The sequence below is a fragment of the Oncorhynchus nerka genome, linkage group LG21 (genome assembly GCF_034236695.1).
Source record: "Oncorhynchus nerka isolate Pitt River linkage group LG21, Oner_Uvic_2.0, whole genome shotgun sequence".
Lineage (NCBI taxonomy): Eukaryota > Metazoa > Chordata > Actinopteri > Salmoniformes > Salmonidae > Oncorhynchus > Oncorhynchus nerka.
The window spans coordinates 27,532,361-27,544,968 of NC_088416.1; the positions used below are offsets into that span (position 1 = coordinate 27,532,361).

Consider the following 12,608-nt stretch of genomic DNA (forward strand, 5'->3'; position numbering starts at 1 on the left):
CAATTACCGCTTTGCAGACGTTTGGCATTCTAGTTGAGGTAATCTGTTTGTTGAGATAATCTGAAGAGATTTCACCCCATGCTTCCTGAACCATCTCCCACAAATTGAATTGGCTTGATGGGCACTTCCTACAGTATCATATGGCCAAACTGCACCCACAACAGCTCAATAGGGTTGAGATCCGGTGACTGCTGGCCACTCCTTATAGACAAAATACCAACTGACTGCTTCTTCCCTAAATAGTTATTGCATAGTTTGGAGCTGTGCTTTGGGTCATTGTCCTGTTGTATGAGGAAATTGGCTCCAATTAAGCGCCATCCACAGGGTGGCACCCCCAGACCATCACATTGCCACCACCATGCTTAACAGATGTCAAGCTCTTCTCCAGAATCTTTTCATTTTTTCTGCATCTCACAAATGTTCTTCTTTGTGATCCGAACACCTCAAACTTAGATTTGTCTGTCCATCACCTTTTTCCAATCTTCCTCTGTCCAGTGTCTGTGTTCTTTTACCCATCTTAATCTTATATATTTTTTGGCTAGTCTGAGATATGGCTTTTTCGTTGCATCTCTGCCTAGAAGGCCAGCATCCCGGAGTCGCGTCTTCACAGTTGACGTTAAGACTGGTGTTTTGCGGGTACTATTTAATGAAGCTGCCAGTTGAGGACTTGTGAGGCATCTGTTTCTCTAACCAGACTCTAATGTACTTGTCCTCTTGCTCAGTTGTGCACTGGGGCCTCCCACTCTATTCTGGTTAGAGTCAGTTTGCGCTGTTCTGTGAAGGGGGTAGTACACAGCGTTGTACGAGATTTTCAGGTTCTTGGCAATTTCTCGCATGGAATAGCCTTAATTTCTCAGAACAAGAATAGACTGACCAGTTCCAGAATAAAGTTATTTGTTTCTGGCCATTTTGAGCCTATAATCTAACCTATAAATGCTGATGCTCCAGATACTCAACTAGTCTAAAGAAGGCCCGTTGTATTGCTTCTTTAATCAGGACAACCGTTTTCAGCTGTGCTAACATAATTGCAAAAGGGTTTTCTAATGATCAATTAACTGTTTAAAAAATTATGCACTTGGATTAGCTAACACAACGTGCCATTGGAACAGAGGAGGGGTGTTTGCTGATAATGGGCCTCTGTACGCCTATGTAAACTCAGCAAAAAAAGAAACGGCCCTTTTTCAGGACCCTGTCTTTCAAAGATAATTAGTAAAAATCCAAATAACTACACAGATATTCATTGTAAAGGGTGTAAACACTGTTTCCCATGCTTGTTCAATGAACCATAAACAATTAATGAACATGCACCTGTGGAACGGTCGTTAATGACACTAACAGCGTACAGACGGTAGGAAATTAAGGTCACAGTTATGAAAACTTAGGACACTAAATATGCCTTTCTACTGACTCTGAAAAACACCAAAAGAAAGATGCCCAGGGTCCCTGCTCATCTGCATGAACGTGCCTTAGGCATGCTGCAAGGAGGGATGATGACTGCAGATGTGGCCAGGGCAATAAATTGCAATGTCAGTACCTTGAGACGCCTAAGACAGCGCTACATGGAGACAGGACGGACAGCTGATCGTCCTCGCAGTGGCAGAACACGTGAAACAACACCTGCACAGGATCGGTACATCTGAACATCACATCTGCGGGACAGGTACAGGATGGCAACAACAACTGCCCGAGTTACACCAGGAACGCGCAATCCCTCCATCAGTGCTCAGACTGTCCGCAATAGGCTGAGAGAGGCTGGACTGAGGGCTTGTAGGCCTGTTGTAAGGCAGGTCCTCACCAGACATCACCGGCAACGTCACCTATGGGCACAAACCCATTTTTGGCTCACCAGAGGTGATGGTCGGATTTGCGTTTATCGTCGAAGGAATGAGTGTTATACGAGGCCTGTACTCTGGAGCAGGATCGATTTGGAGGTGGAGGGTCCATCATGGTCTGAGACGGTGTGTCACAGCATCATCGGACTTAGCTCGCTCTAATTGCAGGCAATCTCAACGCTGTGCGTTACAGGGAAGACATCCTCCTCCCTCATGTGGTACCCTTCCTGCAGGCTCATCCTGACATGACCCTCTAGCATGACAATTCCACCAGCCATACTACTCGTTATGTGCGTGATTTCCTGCAAGTGTTGGAGCAAACCATTGAAGTAAGCTCAGCATTGCATGTAGATAGGTTTGGCTGCTAGGCTGGAGTAGCAAGGACATGCACATTAAGAGAAGATGATATCCAGGCCATATGACACCCAGACCATACTCTATTTTTATAGGAATACATTAACCAAGACCATACGTGCATTCATGACAGCTGAACGTGCTGTGGTCAGCAGGGTACAGGAAGAAAGATGTAGGCAAGATAACTGATGACTAACACGTAAAACATAGGCATGCAGTACATACATTATTTTTAGAACATGGGAAGAGTTCTGCCATCGTTGTATCCAAAAGCAGATACTAAGGGGGAGTAACTGTATTTACATATGTGATGTACCCCAATACTATGTATGTATAAAAGCAAAGCCAGTGTTAAGAAGCGGCGGCTTTCCCGCGGACCAGCACGGCTTTAATAACTTGTATTGAAGTCTACATTGAATTCAAAAGTTCTTCTGACAGTATTATATTTCTATAGACAGTATTATATTTCTGTAACAATTATCTACGACACAAGACAGGAATGTCAGTGTTCTGCCATAGCCAGCGAAGAGCCCAGGTCTCAATCCCATTGAGCACGTCTGGGACCTGTTGGATCGGAGGATGAGGGCTAGGGCCATTCCCCCTAGAAATGTCTGGGAACTTTCAGGTGCCTTGGTGGAAGAGTGGGGCAACATCTCACAGCAAGAACTGGCAAATCTGGTGCAGTTCATGAGGAGATGCACTGTAGTACTTAATGCAGCTGGTGGCCACACCAGAAACTGACTGTTACTTTGATTTTAACCCCCCCTTTGTTCAGGGACACATTATTCCATTTATGTTAGTCACATGTCTGTGGAACTTGTTCAGTTTATGTCTCAGTTGTTGAATCTTATGTTCATACAAATATTTGCACATGTTAAGTTTGCTGAAAATAAACGCAGTTGACAGTGAGAGGATGTTTCTTTTTTTGCTGAGTTTAGATATTCCATTTAAAAAATCTGCTGTTTCCAGATACAATAGTAATTTACAACATTAACAATGTCTACACTGTATTTCTGATCAATTTGATGTAATTTTAATGAACAAAAAACGTGATTTTCTTTTAAAAAAACAAGGCCATTTCTAAGTGACCCCAAACTTTTGAATGGTAGGGTAGATGTAGACCTTATCGTGAAATGCTTACTTACAAGCCCTTAACCAACAGTGCAGTTCAAGAACATATTTACTAAATCAAATAGTAAAAATAAAGAAGTAACACAGTAGAATAAACATAACAATAACGAGGCTATATACAGGAGGCAAGGGTACTGAATAAATGTGCGGGGGTACAGGTTAGTCGAGGTAATTTGTACATGTAGGTAGGGGAAAGTGACTATGCAAAGATGATAAACAGCAAGTAGCAGCAGTCTCAAAACAAAAGCGGGGTCAATGTAAATAGTCCGGGTGGCCATTTGATTAATTGTTCAGAAGTCTTATAGCTTGGGGATAGAAGCTGCTCAGGAGCCTTTTGGACCTAGACTTGGCGCTCCAGTATGACTTGGGTGACAGAGTCTTTGACAATTTTTTGGGCCTTCCTCTGACACCGCCTGGTATAAAGGTCCTGGACGGCAGGAAGCTTGGCCCCAGTGATGTATTGGGCTGTACGCACTACCCTCTGTAGCGCCTTACGGTCAGATACCGAGCAGTTGCCATACGAGGCTGTGATGCAACCAGTCAGGATGCTCTTGATGGTGCAGCTGTAGAACTTTTTGAGGATTTGGGGACCCATGCCAAACCGTTACAGTCTCCTGAGGAGAAAAAGGTGTTGTCGTGCCCTCTTCACGACTGTCTTGGTGTGTCTGGACCATATGTTTGTTGCACTAAGCATTATAATGCAATGAAAGACAGGTGAAACTATCTTACAATGTTTCTAATAAATCTCAATTTAATAACACCCTATCCTGACTCATGTAAACCACATCAGTGATATTTTTAATAGCAAATAATACTCAAAAGTGATTATCCCATCAACTTAAAAGTTGATGTGAGGTGACACCTGCTGGTCAAATTAAGGAGAGAAAACAATGAGCAAAAAGGTCACAAGGGGCCAGTACACTGGATTCAAAATGTCACATGTTGATATGATTCAATTTCAACCTCAGTTACTAGGCTATCCCACGTTACATCACTATGTATAATTCTATCACATCAAGAACTAAAATCCTGCCATGCCTATCCCTATACATGTAGAACCAGTAGTTCCCCAGCAACTGAAAGCACACAAATACAAGGTAAACAACAGATTAGCTGGCTGGCTGACACACACACCCAAAGAGACTATGTACAGGCACACACATGTTTAAGAATACAGCTTCACTAATAAAAGGCCCAAGCAAGAATTATGTTTAAAAAAAGAAAAGCATTCAGCAAGTGATATTGGTGTGATACTGTTGTCCACAAAGAGTGGACATCACCACAGAGAGGTTACACTGTTCCAAAGCGTTAAGGAGAAACTCATGAAAAAAACATTGGGAATAGCAATAGAAGTGACGACTACATAGATGAAAATATCATCATCGTAAAATCAATTCATGTCAATCATTCTATCTTCTGTTCGCCCATCTCCTTATTCAGCTCTTCATAATTAGCGTCTTCCTCCTTGTCGTCTCCCTCGTCTGCCCGTGAGTTAGGGACCCAGAGGCCAGAGTCGATGCATCTCTTCATGTGGACCTTAGCCTCCTGACGGGTGGGAACAATGACATTCAGAGCACCAGTTTGTAACAACTTCAGGAGGTTTTGTGTCACTATTCAGTGTGCCTTTACATTTGTAGAACAATGTATGTTGTCGGTATGCTTGCCCTGAGCACGTGGAAGACAATACAACAAAAGAAACACAGGAATGGATTTGGTTTTGTAACCTACCGTTGGGTCCAGCTTCGTGATGACAGTCTGCAACATGGCAATGTCCTTCTCGTCAAAACATTTCTGCATCTCCTACAAAAAGGACAAAATCTATTTTTTAAATTTCACCTTTATTTAACCAGGTAGGTTAGTTGAGAACAAGTTCTCATTTACAACTGCAACCTGGCCAAGATAAAGCAAAGCAGTGCGACACATACAACAACACAGAGTTACACATGGAATAAACAAACATAGTCAATAATACAACAGAAAAAGTATATGTACAGTGAGTGAAAATGAGGTAGGATAAGGGAGGTAAAGGCAATAAATAGGCCATAGAGGCTAAATAATTACAATATAGCAATTAAACACTGGAATGATAGATGTGCAGAAGATGAGTGTGCAAGTAGAGATACTGGGGTGCAAAGGAGCAAAATAAAATAAATAACAGTATGGGGATGAGGTATTGGGCTATTTACAGATGGGCTATGTACAGGTGCAGTGATCTGTGAGCTGCTCTGACAGCTGGTGCTTAAAGTTAATTTTTATTTTTTATTTAGTTATTTCACCTTTATTTAACCAGGTAGGCAAGTTGAGAACAAGTTCTCATTTACAATTGCGACCTGGCCAAGATAATGCAAAGCAGTTCGACACATACAACGACACAGAGTTACACATGGAGTAAAACAAACATACAGTCAATAATACAGTATAAACAAGTCTATATACGATGTGAGCAAATGAGGGGAGATAAGGGAGGTAAAGGCAAAAAAAAAAAAAAAAGAAGATGAGGATGAGGAGGATGATAATGAGGAAATATGAGTCTCCAGCTTCAGTGATTTTAGAAGTTCGTTCCAGTCATTGGCAGCAGAGAACTGGAAGGAAAGGAGGAAGTCAAAGGAGGAATTGGCTTTGGGGGTGACCAGTGAAATACACCTGCTGGAGCGTGTGCTACGGGTGGGTGCTGCTATGATGACATGTGAGCTGAGATAAGACGGGCTTTACCTAGCAAAGACTTATAGATGACCTGGAGCCAGTGGGTTTGGCGACGACTATGAAGGGCCAGCCAACGAGGGCATAGAGGTCACCGTGGTTAGTATATGGGGTTTTGGTGACAAAACGGATGGCAGTGTGATAGACTGCATGCAATTTGCTGAAGTCAAGGATCGGTAGGATAGTCCGTTTTGTTTTACGAGGGTATGTCTGGCAGCATGAGTGAAGGATGCTTTGTTGCGAAATAGGAAGCCAATTCTAGATGTAACTTTGGATTGGAGATGTTTGATGTGAGTCTGGAAGGAGAGTTTACAGTCTAACCAGACACCTGGGTATTTGTAGTTGTCCACATATTCTAAGTCAGAACCGTCCAGAGTAGTGATGCTGGAAGGGCGGGCAGGTGTGCGCAGCGATCGGTTGATGAGCATACATTTAGTTTTACTTGCATTTAAGAGCAGTTTGGAGGCCACGGAAGGAGAGTTGTATAGCATTGAAACTCGTTTGGAGGTTAGTTAACACAGTGTCCAAAGAAGGGCCAGAAGTATACAGAATGGTGTCGTCTGCGTAGAGGTGGATCAGAGAATCACAAGCAGCAAGAGCAACATCATTGATGTATACAGAGAAAAGAGTCGGCCTGAGGATTGAACCCTGTGGCACCCCCATAGAGACTGCCAGAGGTCCGGTAACAGGCCCTCCGACTTGACACACTGAACTCTATCTGAGAAGTAGTTGGTGAACCAGGCGAGGCAGTCATTTGAGAAACCAAGACTGTTGAGTATGCCGATAAGAATGTGGTGATTGACAGAGTTGAAAGCCTTGGCCAGGTCGATGAGTACAGCTGCACAGTATTGTCTCTTATCGATGGCGGTTATGATATCGTTTAGGACCCGAGCGTGGCTGAGGTGCACCCATGACTAGCTCGGAAACCAGATTGCACAGCTGAGAAGGTAAGGTAGGATTCGAAATGGTCGGTGACCTGTTTGTTAACTTGGCTTTCAAAGACCTTAGAAAGGCAGGGTAGGATAGATATAGGTCTGTAGCAGTTTGGGTCTAGAGTGTCTCCCCCTTTGAAGAGGGGGATGACTGCGGCGGCTTTCCAATCTTTGGGTTTGTTAACTTGCAAAACCAAAAACAGAGATAGGGATGATGATTATGATGGAAGGACGGTGCTAAATGAAGGAGGAGGTGCAGCAGTAGATGTCCTGTACCTCAGGTAGGGACTCATACACCTCAGCAGGATCTAGTCCTCCGGGCCCCAGGCGTTTCTGTCTCTCCTCCTCTTCGTACTCCTTCATGGCCCTCTCGATGCGAATCTTGGCTCTGCCGCGCACCCTCCCCTTAAAGGACTCCAGCTCATCATTGAAGGCATCCTGATACTGCTGATCTGCAGTCTGAGAGAGGGAAATATAACTGTCTATATGCTTTGCTATTGAGTGCAAGTGGGAAATGTATTACCTTTACACACAAACAAACCTTTATCTTGGCAAAGAACTGACGGAAGCAACCGCGGGGATCCACCTTAAGGCTCTTAGCCAGCTCCAGGACGAACTGCATCACTATAGTCTGGTGGGCCACCTGCTCCATCAGCGCTTTCTTCTACAGGAGGAAAACATCAACAGGACACTGACATTAACCCTTGTCTATGCTCATCTGTATCAAGAAAAGGAAACTGCATGTGTACTTCGTACTGAGGCATGTTTGGGCAAATAAAGAGGATCTGACGATCACTTACTAACCTACTTCATAACCTTCTCTACACCAGGATTGTGTTCATTATGCACCAAATGTAAGAAGATGGACTGAAACAGGAAGGGTCTACCTGGACTTGTTCAACAAGAAACACTATCGTTTTCTGTTTCAAAACATTTTGCTACCCTGTGCCCTACTGAATATGACCCTGATGAGTGTCCTCTGGAATAATGTATAGTGGATGAAATCCCTCATGGGTTATTAGAGGTGAGGTTTGTTGTATTACGGTTCTGCACTCACCTCCTCCACCTCCAGGTCAATGCACATGATGACTAGGTAGTTGGCCGTCTCCTCACACACCAGGTGAGGGTTGTCTGATAGGTACTTCTGGCTGTCGTCCCAGCGTTTCATCATACCTGACACCAGAGACAGATACCATGGCCATGACAACTACCCACAAAGAATGGGGACAACAAAGAATGGGATAATGACGCTCACCAAAGTGTTTGATCTCTTTCTCATACTTCTCCACAAAGGTCTTGTGTTTCTGCTCTTTCTGCTCCTCGGTGTCCTCCTTCACATCTGGCTTAACGTTCATAACACTCTAGGAGAGACAGAAGGAGAGAGAGAGAGAGCGAGAGAGAGAGAGAGAGAGAGAGAGAGAGAGAGAGAGAGAGAGAGAGAAAGAGAGAGAGAGAGAGAGAGAGAAAGAGAGAGATCGGAGTGGGGCAAGACAAGTGGCATCAGCAAATAACCATCACCATCAGCCAGGGTGCATCAGTGGTTCCACACACTAAACCCACCTTGCTGAAGCCCTCCTTGCAGAGTGTGTCTACGCTCCATGGCATCTTCTTCTCTTCCCGCCGGTGGTCCTCCAGTTTCTTCTCCCAGTCCCGCTCCTCCTTCTTCAGCCTCTTCTCCTCAGCCTGTGCCTTGCTCAGCTCGGCTTTGGCATCGTCCGTGACTGAACTGGACAGATTCTTGGTCTTCTTCTGTGCTTCAGTCAACTTGCGCTTAGATTCAGTTAGCCCCTTCTCCAGGTCCTCACCAGCCTTTATGAACTGGTCCATTCGTTCCACACGCGCCTAGGTGATGGTGGGGAGAGGGGTCAGGACAAAGGGATCTCATCGAGGATAACTAGATATACAACACATAACGCCAAATGTTATGTTTATCTTTCCATTGCATTTATCTGCGAAAGCAGGCTGTTTACATAACGTAGCTAGCTACAGCATCTGCAAATCTAGAAAGCTAGCTAATAATGTGATAATTAGCTAACTTACAGAGACCAAGTAGCTATCAAATTCATCACTCTAATCGACATAACGTTACCTCATGTCTCCATTTGAAAAGGCTGGGTGTATCGATGTTTGGATGAGTGTCATCTTCATCATCTGAAACCTCAATGTGGTCCCACACGCTGTAGTCTATCCTACTTGTCATTCTAGCTACCTAGCTAGCAGGCTACAATTTGCTTGTGGCAAGAGCACGTTAAAAGTGAAAATAATCGATTTTAAATTAGCTAACTTAAAACTTTGTTAGAAATGATATCGGTAGATAATATATTTACTATTGCTAAACAACAATAGTGCACAATGTAGCATTAGCTAGCTAAGGAAGAAACCCTGGAAGTTTCCGTTTAGACGTACCTACGTAAACTCGTCATTGAAGAACGTCAAGTCAAAGGCATGTGGGTGGAGCATAATATTTTTATAATAAAAAATATATATATATATTATTTAGTAGATTTAATAATAATAATAATAATAGCCTACCATCATTGATAATAAAACAACAAATATTGTAATTGTAATTTTATTAGTGTTTTTATGACACATAATAAAGAGAGAAAGAACAAACAACAATAAAGTTAATGGATAGCTAATTAATGGATAGAATTATTCACACTGCCTCGCGTTCTAGGGTTCTCCACACTGAAAGTGAACTGTATACCCTACATATATATTTAAACACGTCAAAGTATACTTTATGTTGCAATAACAACAAGAATAAATCATAACACAATAATATGCTACTATAAACTATTACATGACAAAAGTCTTTAACAATGTAAGGCGATTCCTTTTTTTCTGTGCGATGGTCTGGCTGACAATGATGACGCTCTCACACCTGTAACAAAACCGTGCAATTGATATTAGAGACAGACAATATCTTCCCTCTGCTAATCCCCCAAACTTGGACTTTTGTTTTGTAAAGCCAACACTCCACTGTGGGAAAAGTCACATACTTCCAACGTGGCCCTTTTTTACCTTCTGACTCCTCAGATTACATACCAAATAAGATCTATGGCTTCTATAGCAAGTATGATGGTAGAGAATGGTAGTTCTATCCTCTAAATGTTTGCATTTAACAATGCCCCCTTCACTGTGTCCTCCTACCTTAAGACCTAGTCTTGATGATGAACTGCTTACTCTTCTTGCCAATCTTATTAGAGGAAATGCAGGTGTAGGTCCCTGGAAGCAAGGAGGAAGAGGTAAAAACAGGTTGGTCCTCCATCTTCTCTTTGGGATCTGAAGACTGCCAGCTGTACACAGGACTGGGGCTTCCTGTAGCCGTGCAGTTTAACGTGATTTCATCCCCCACACCGATGTCCAGGGTCTCAGCCTCAGGACTGAGGAAGGATGGGGGGTCTGAGAAAATAAGTATAAGGGAAAGGGATGGATATTGCATATAAATGAATACACAAACACAATTGGATTTCATTGTTTCTCATGAAACTATTAATGGTTGGGTTGAGTCAATAGACTCACAGTGCACAGAGACGTTGAGAGGCTCTGATGTCACTGAAGGAGGCGGTTGTGGTCCCTCTGGTCCCAAGTCCAGCTGAGCCACACACTTGTACTGGGCTCCGTTATCAGCTTTGGTTGGGGTGATCAGGAGGATGGAGGATACTTGGACAGGGGAGGCAGGGGTCAGATCAGAGAAAGAGTGGTTGTAAACTTCAGTCTGCCCTCTGTACCACCTCAGGGTGAGGTATTGAACGGGGGCGATGTTCTGGACATCACAGAGCAGCTGGTACTCTTTCCCCTCCAACATGGGACCAGTGTGGTTCGCTGAGCTGATAGTGACACTGTCTGGAGTCTCTGTGAAAGATCAGCTGGTTAGTGTGTCAAGCACAACACGTACATGTAGTAGTAGTCGCCACAAATAGAATTCATCATTATGAAGTATGGCCTGATGCATGTACTGCAGCCATGCTCTGCCTTAAATTGAGCTAAGACTTTAAAAAAGCCAGCTTTATGTAGGCCAGGTTGACTCACTGTAAAGGATGAGGTTGAGTTTCTCCTCACACTGTCTGGGTGCAGTGAAGAAGACTCCGTAGCAGATAGGCTCCTCGATCCAGTCGATCAGACTGTCCACCTTCCATTGGACAGCACGGTCCTGTTGGGTGTGTGCTGCCCCGATGGCTGACTCCCAGCCTAGGACACGCACCGGGCGAGAGGCCTCACAGCTGACAGACACAGCCTCCCCAAACCCCACCACCACCCTGGAGGGTTTCAGCTCCAGAGAGCATCCTTCACCTGACACTGAGACATGGACAATATCATCATCATCATCGTTACATTGTCTTCATCAGCATCATCATTTTCACAATCTTTTTCATTATCATCGTGATCATCACATAATCTGGTTTGAAAGTTATATTATTGCTGGCATATCCGAAACATTCATATTTGTTGAATAAAATCACATTTACAGATACCAGGAAAATGTTGCTTGCAGTGATTTGATTGTGTGACTTTAGCAGGTGTTTATGATCGGTTTGTATCACTGTGGATATAAGACTGGTGGGATGCAGGTTTCACTTTGCCATCATCTCTGGGTTGCAAATTTAATTTCAGTGGACAAAGCACAGGAAAATAATTCACACTCATATATGCAATATTATATAATAGTATTTCGCCAAAGTGCTTTAAAACCATTTATGACCAATTCTATTGCCAAAAAACATCTTCAAACTACAAACTCGTCGATAGAAAGGGGGCCTCTACTGCAATGTCCCATAACCCTCGACTCCACAGAGAATAAGCAAATCTTATGAATAATAAAATGTTGTCTCTTGCAACATCTTACCGGTGCAGAACATGCAAAAGGTTAGGATCCATTTTAGAAAGTAGTTTTCCATCTTTTTGCAGACTTTGATGAGGTCCACTATGATCGGAGTTGAAAGGCGAGTGGAATTCCGACTTGGTCCTGCTTGGCAACTCCAAAGTGAACTGTGATTACTAACAAAAGCCCTCCCTCACCAAACGAGGGCTCTCATACCGTAGTCTGTGTCTGACTGCAGGGCCCCGAGGGGGAGAAGAGGGGGCTAAGGAAGTTTGACAGGCATCAAGGCCAGACCTCCTCAATGGTAACTCATTAGGCCTACATCCCACAGGGGAAATTCTTCCTTTAATCATTTATTTGTGGTTTAGTTAGAATCTGTATTTAATGTTCAGAGTTAAAATATCAGACATGATATATTTCAGCTCAAAATGTGTTCCTACTCCTAGAATCTCAGCCTAGATCTTTTGTATTTTTGTTCGCTATCGTGTATTGTTACAGCAGCACAACCCCGAGCTGTTCAGATGACAACTCTTCTCTTTTTAGAAAATACCCATACAGAGTTCTAGGACTTCAGAAGGGTGCTAACGGTGACAATTTTCAGTTCTTTAATCTGAAATGAAACCCCAATGACCTGTGGTAACTTGCCTCAAACAGTTCCCGTGTGACTGCGGATTCATATACATAGATGGTTTGAGAGAACTCACATTGCAGTTCTACTCTCTTTTCTGCAGGGCATGTTTGATTCCCATGCGCACACTGCTTGGAGACCCCATGCTTTGTCAAGACTCAGCAGGTTGGATTGTTGGACTTGTTGTCCGGTATGTAGTGTGT

General features: G+C 43.4%; 2 protein-coding genes across 2 annotated transcripts; both read right to left on the reverse strand.

The window, feature by feature from the left end:
• Nucleotides 1-4,089: 4,089 nt before the first annotated feature.
• LOC115104243 (hsp90 co-chaperone Cdc37-like) lies at nucleotides 4,090-9,367 on the reverse strand. The gene is made up of 8 exons (XM_029625572.2): nucleotides 9,039-9,367; nucleotides 8,510-8,791; nucleotides 8,205-8,310; nucleotides 8,007-8,122; nucleotides 7,491-7,613; nucleotides 7,226-7,408; nucleotides 5,046-5,117; nucleotides 4,090-4,862 (listed from the first exon to the last, which is right to left on the reverse strand). The coding sequence occupies exons 1-8, from the start codon at nucleotides 9,147-9,149 to the stop codon at nucleotides 4,722-4,724; spliced, it is 1,134 nt and encodes a 377-aa protein (XP_029481432.1). The 5' UTR covers nucleotides 9,150-9,367; the 3' UTR covers nucleotides 4,090-4,721.
• A 138-nt stretch (nucleotides 9,368-9,505) lies between these two features.
• LOC115104245 (hemicentin-1-like) lies at nucleotides 9,506-12,043 on the reverse strand. The gene is made up of 5 exons (XM_029625574.2): nucleotides 11,802-12,043; nucleotides 10,988-11,254; nucleotides 10,478-10,810; nucleotides 10,106-10,357; nucleotides 9,506-9,836 (listed from the first exon to the last, which is right to left on the reverse strand). Exons 1-4 carry the CDS (start codon nucleotides 11,851-11,853, stop codon nucleotides 10,107-10,109), a joined length of 903 nt encoding a protein of 300 aa, XP_029481434.1. The 5' UTR covers nucleotides 11,854-12,043; the 3' UTR covers nucleotides 9,506-9,836; nucleotide 10,106.
• Between the last annotated feature and the right edge of the window lie 565 nt (nucleotides 12,044-12,608).

What these genes read in the sequence shown, in the direction of transcription:
- LOC115104243 (XM_029625572.2), bottom strand. Translation starts at nt 9,149, where the DNA reads ATGACAAGTAGGATAGACTACAGCGTGTGGGACCACATTGAGGTTTCA. An exon ending in AGTTCTTTGCCAAGATAAAG is followed by an intron (nt 7,409 to 7,490) that starts GTTTGTTTGTGT and finishes TCCCTCTCTCAG; the next exon opens with ACTGCAGATCAGCAGTATCA. An exon ending in TGTATGAGTCCCTACCTGAG is followed by an intron (nt 5,118 to 7,225) that starts GTACAGGACATC and finishes TCCTTTTTGTAG; the next exon opens with GAGATGCAGAAATGTTTTGA.
- LOC115104245 (XM_029625574.2), bottom strand. Translation starts at nt 11,853, where the DNA reads ATGGAAAACTACTTTCTAAAATGGATCCTAACCTTTTGCATGTTCTGC. An exon ending in CTTTTGCATGTTCTGCACCG is followed by an intron (nt 11,255 to 11,801) that starts GTAAGATGTTGC and finishes TCCATGTCTCAG; the next exon opens with TGTCAGGTGAAGGATGCTCT. An exon ending in TCTCAACGTCTCTGTGCACT is followed by an intron (nt 10,358 to 10,477) that starts GTGAGTCTATTG and finishes TTATTTTCTCAG; the next exon opens with ACCCCCCATCCTTCCTCAGT.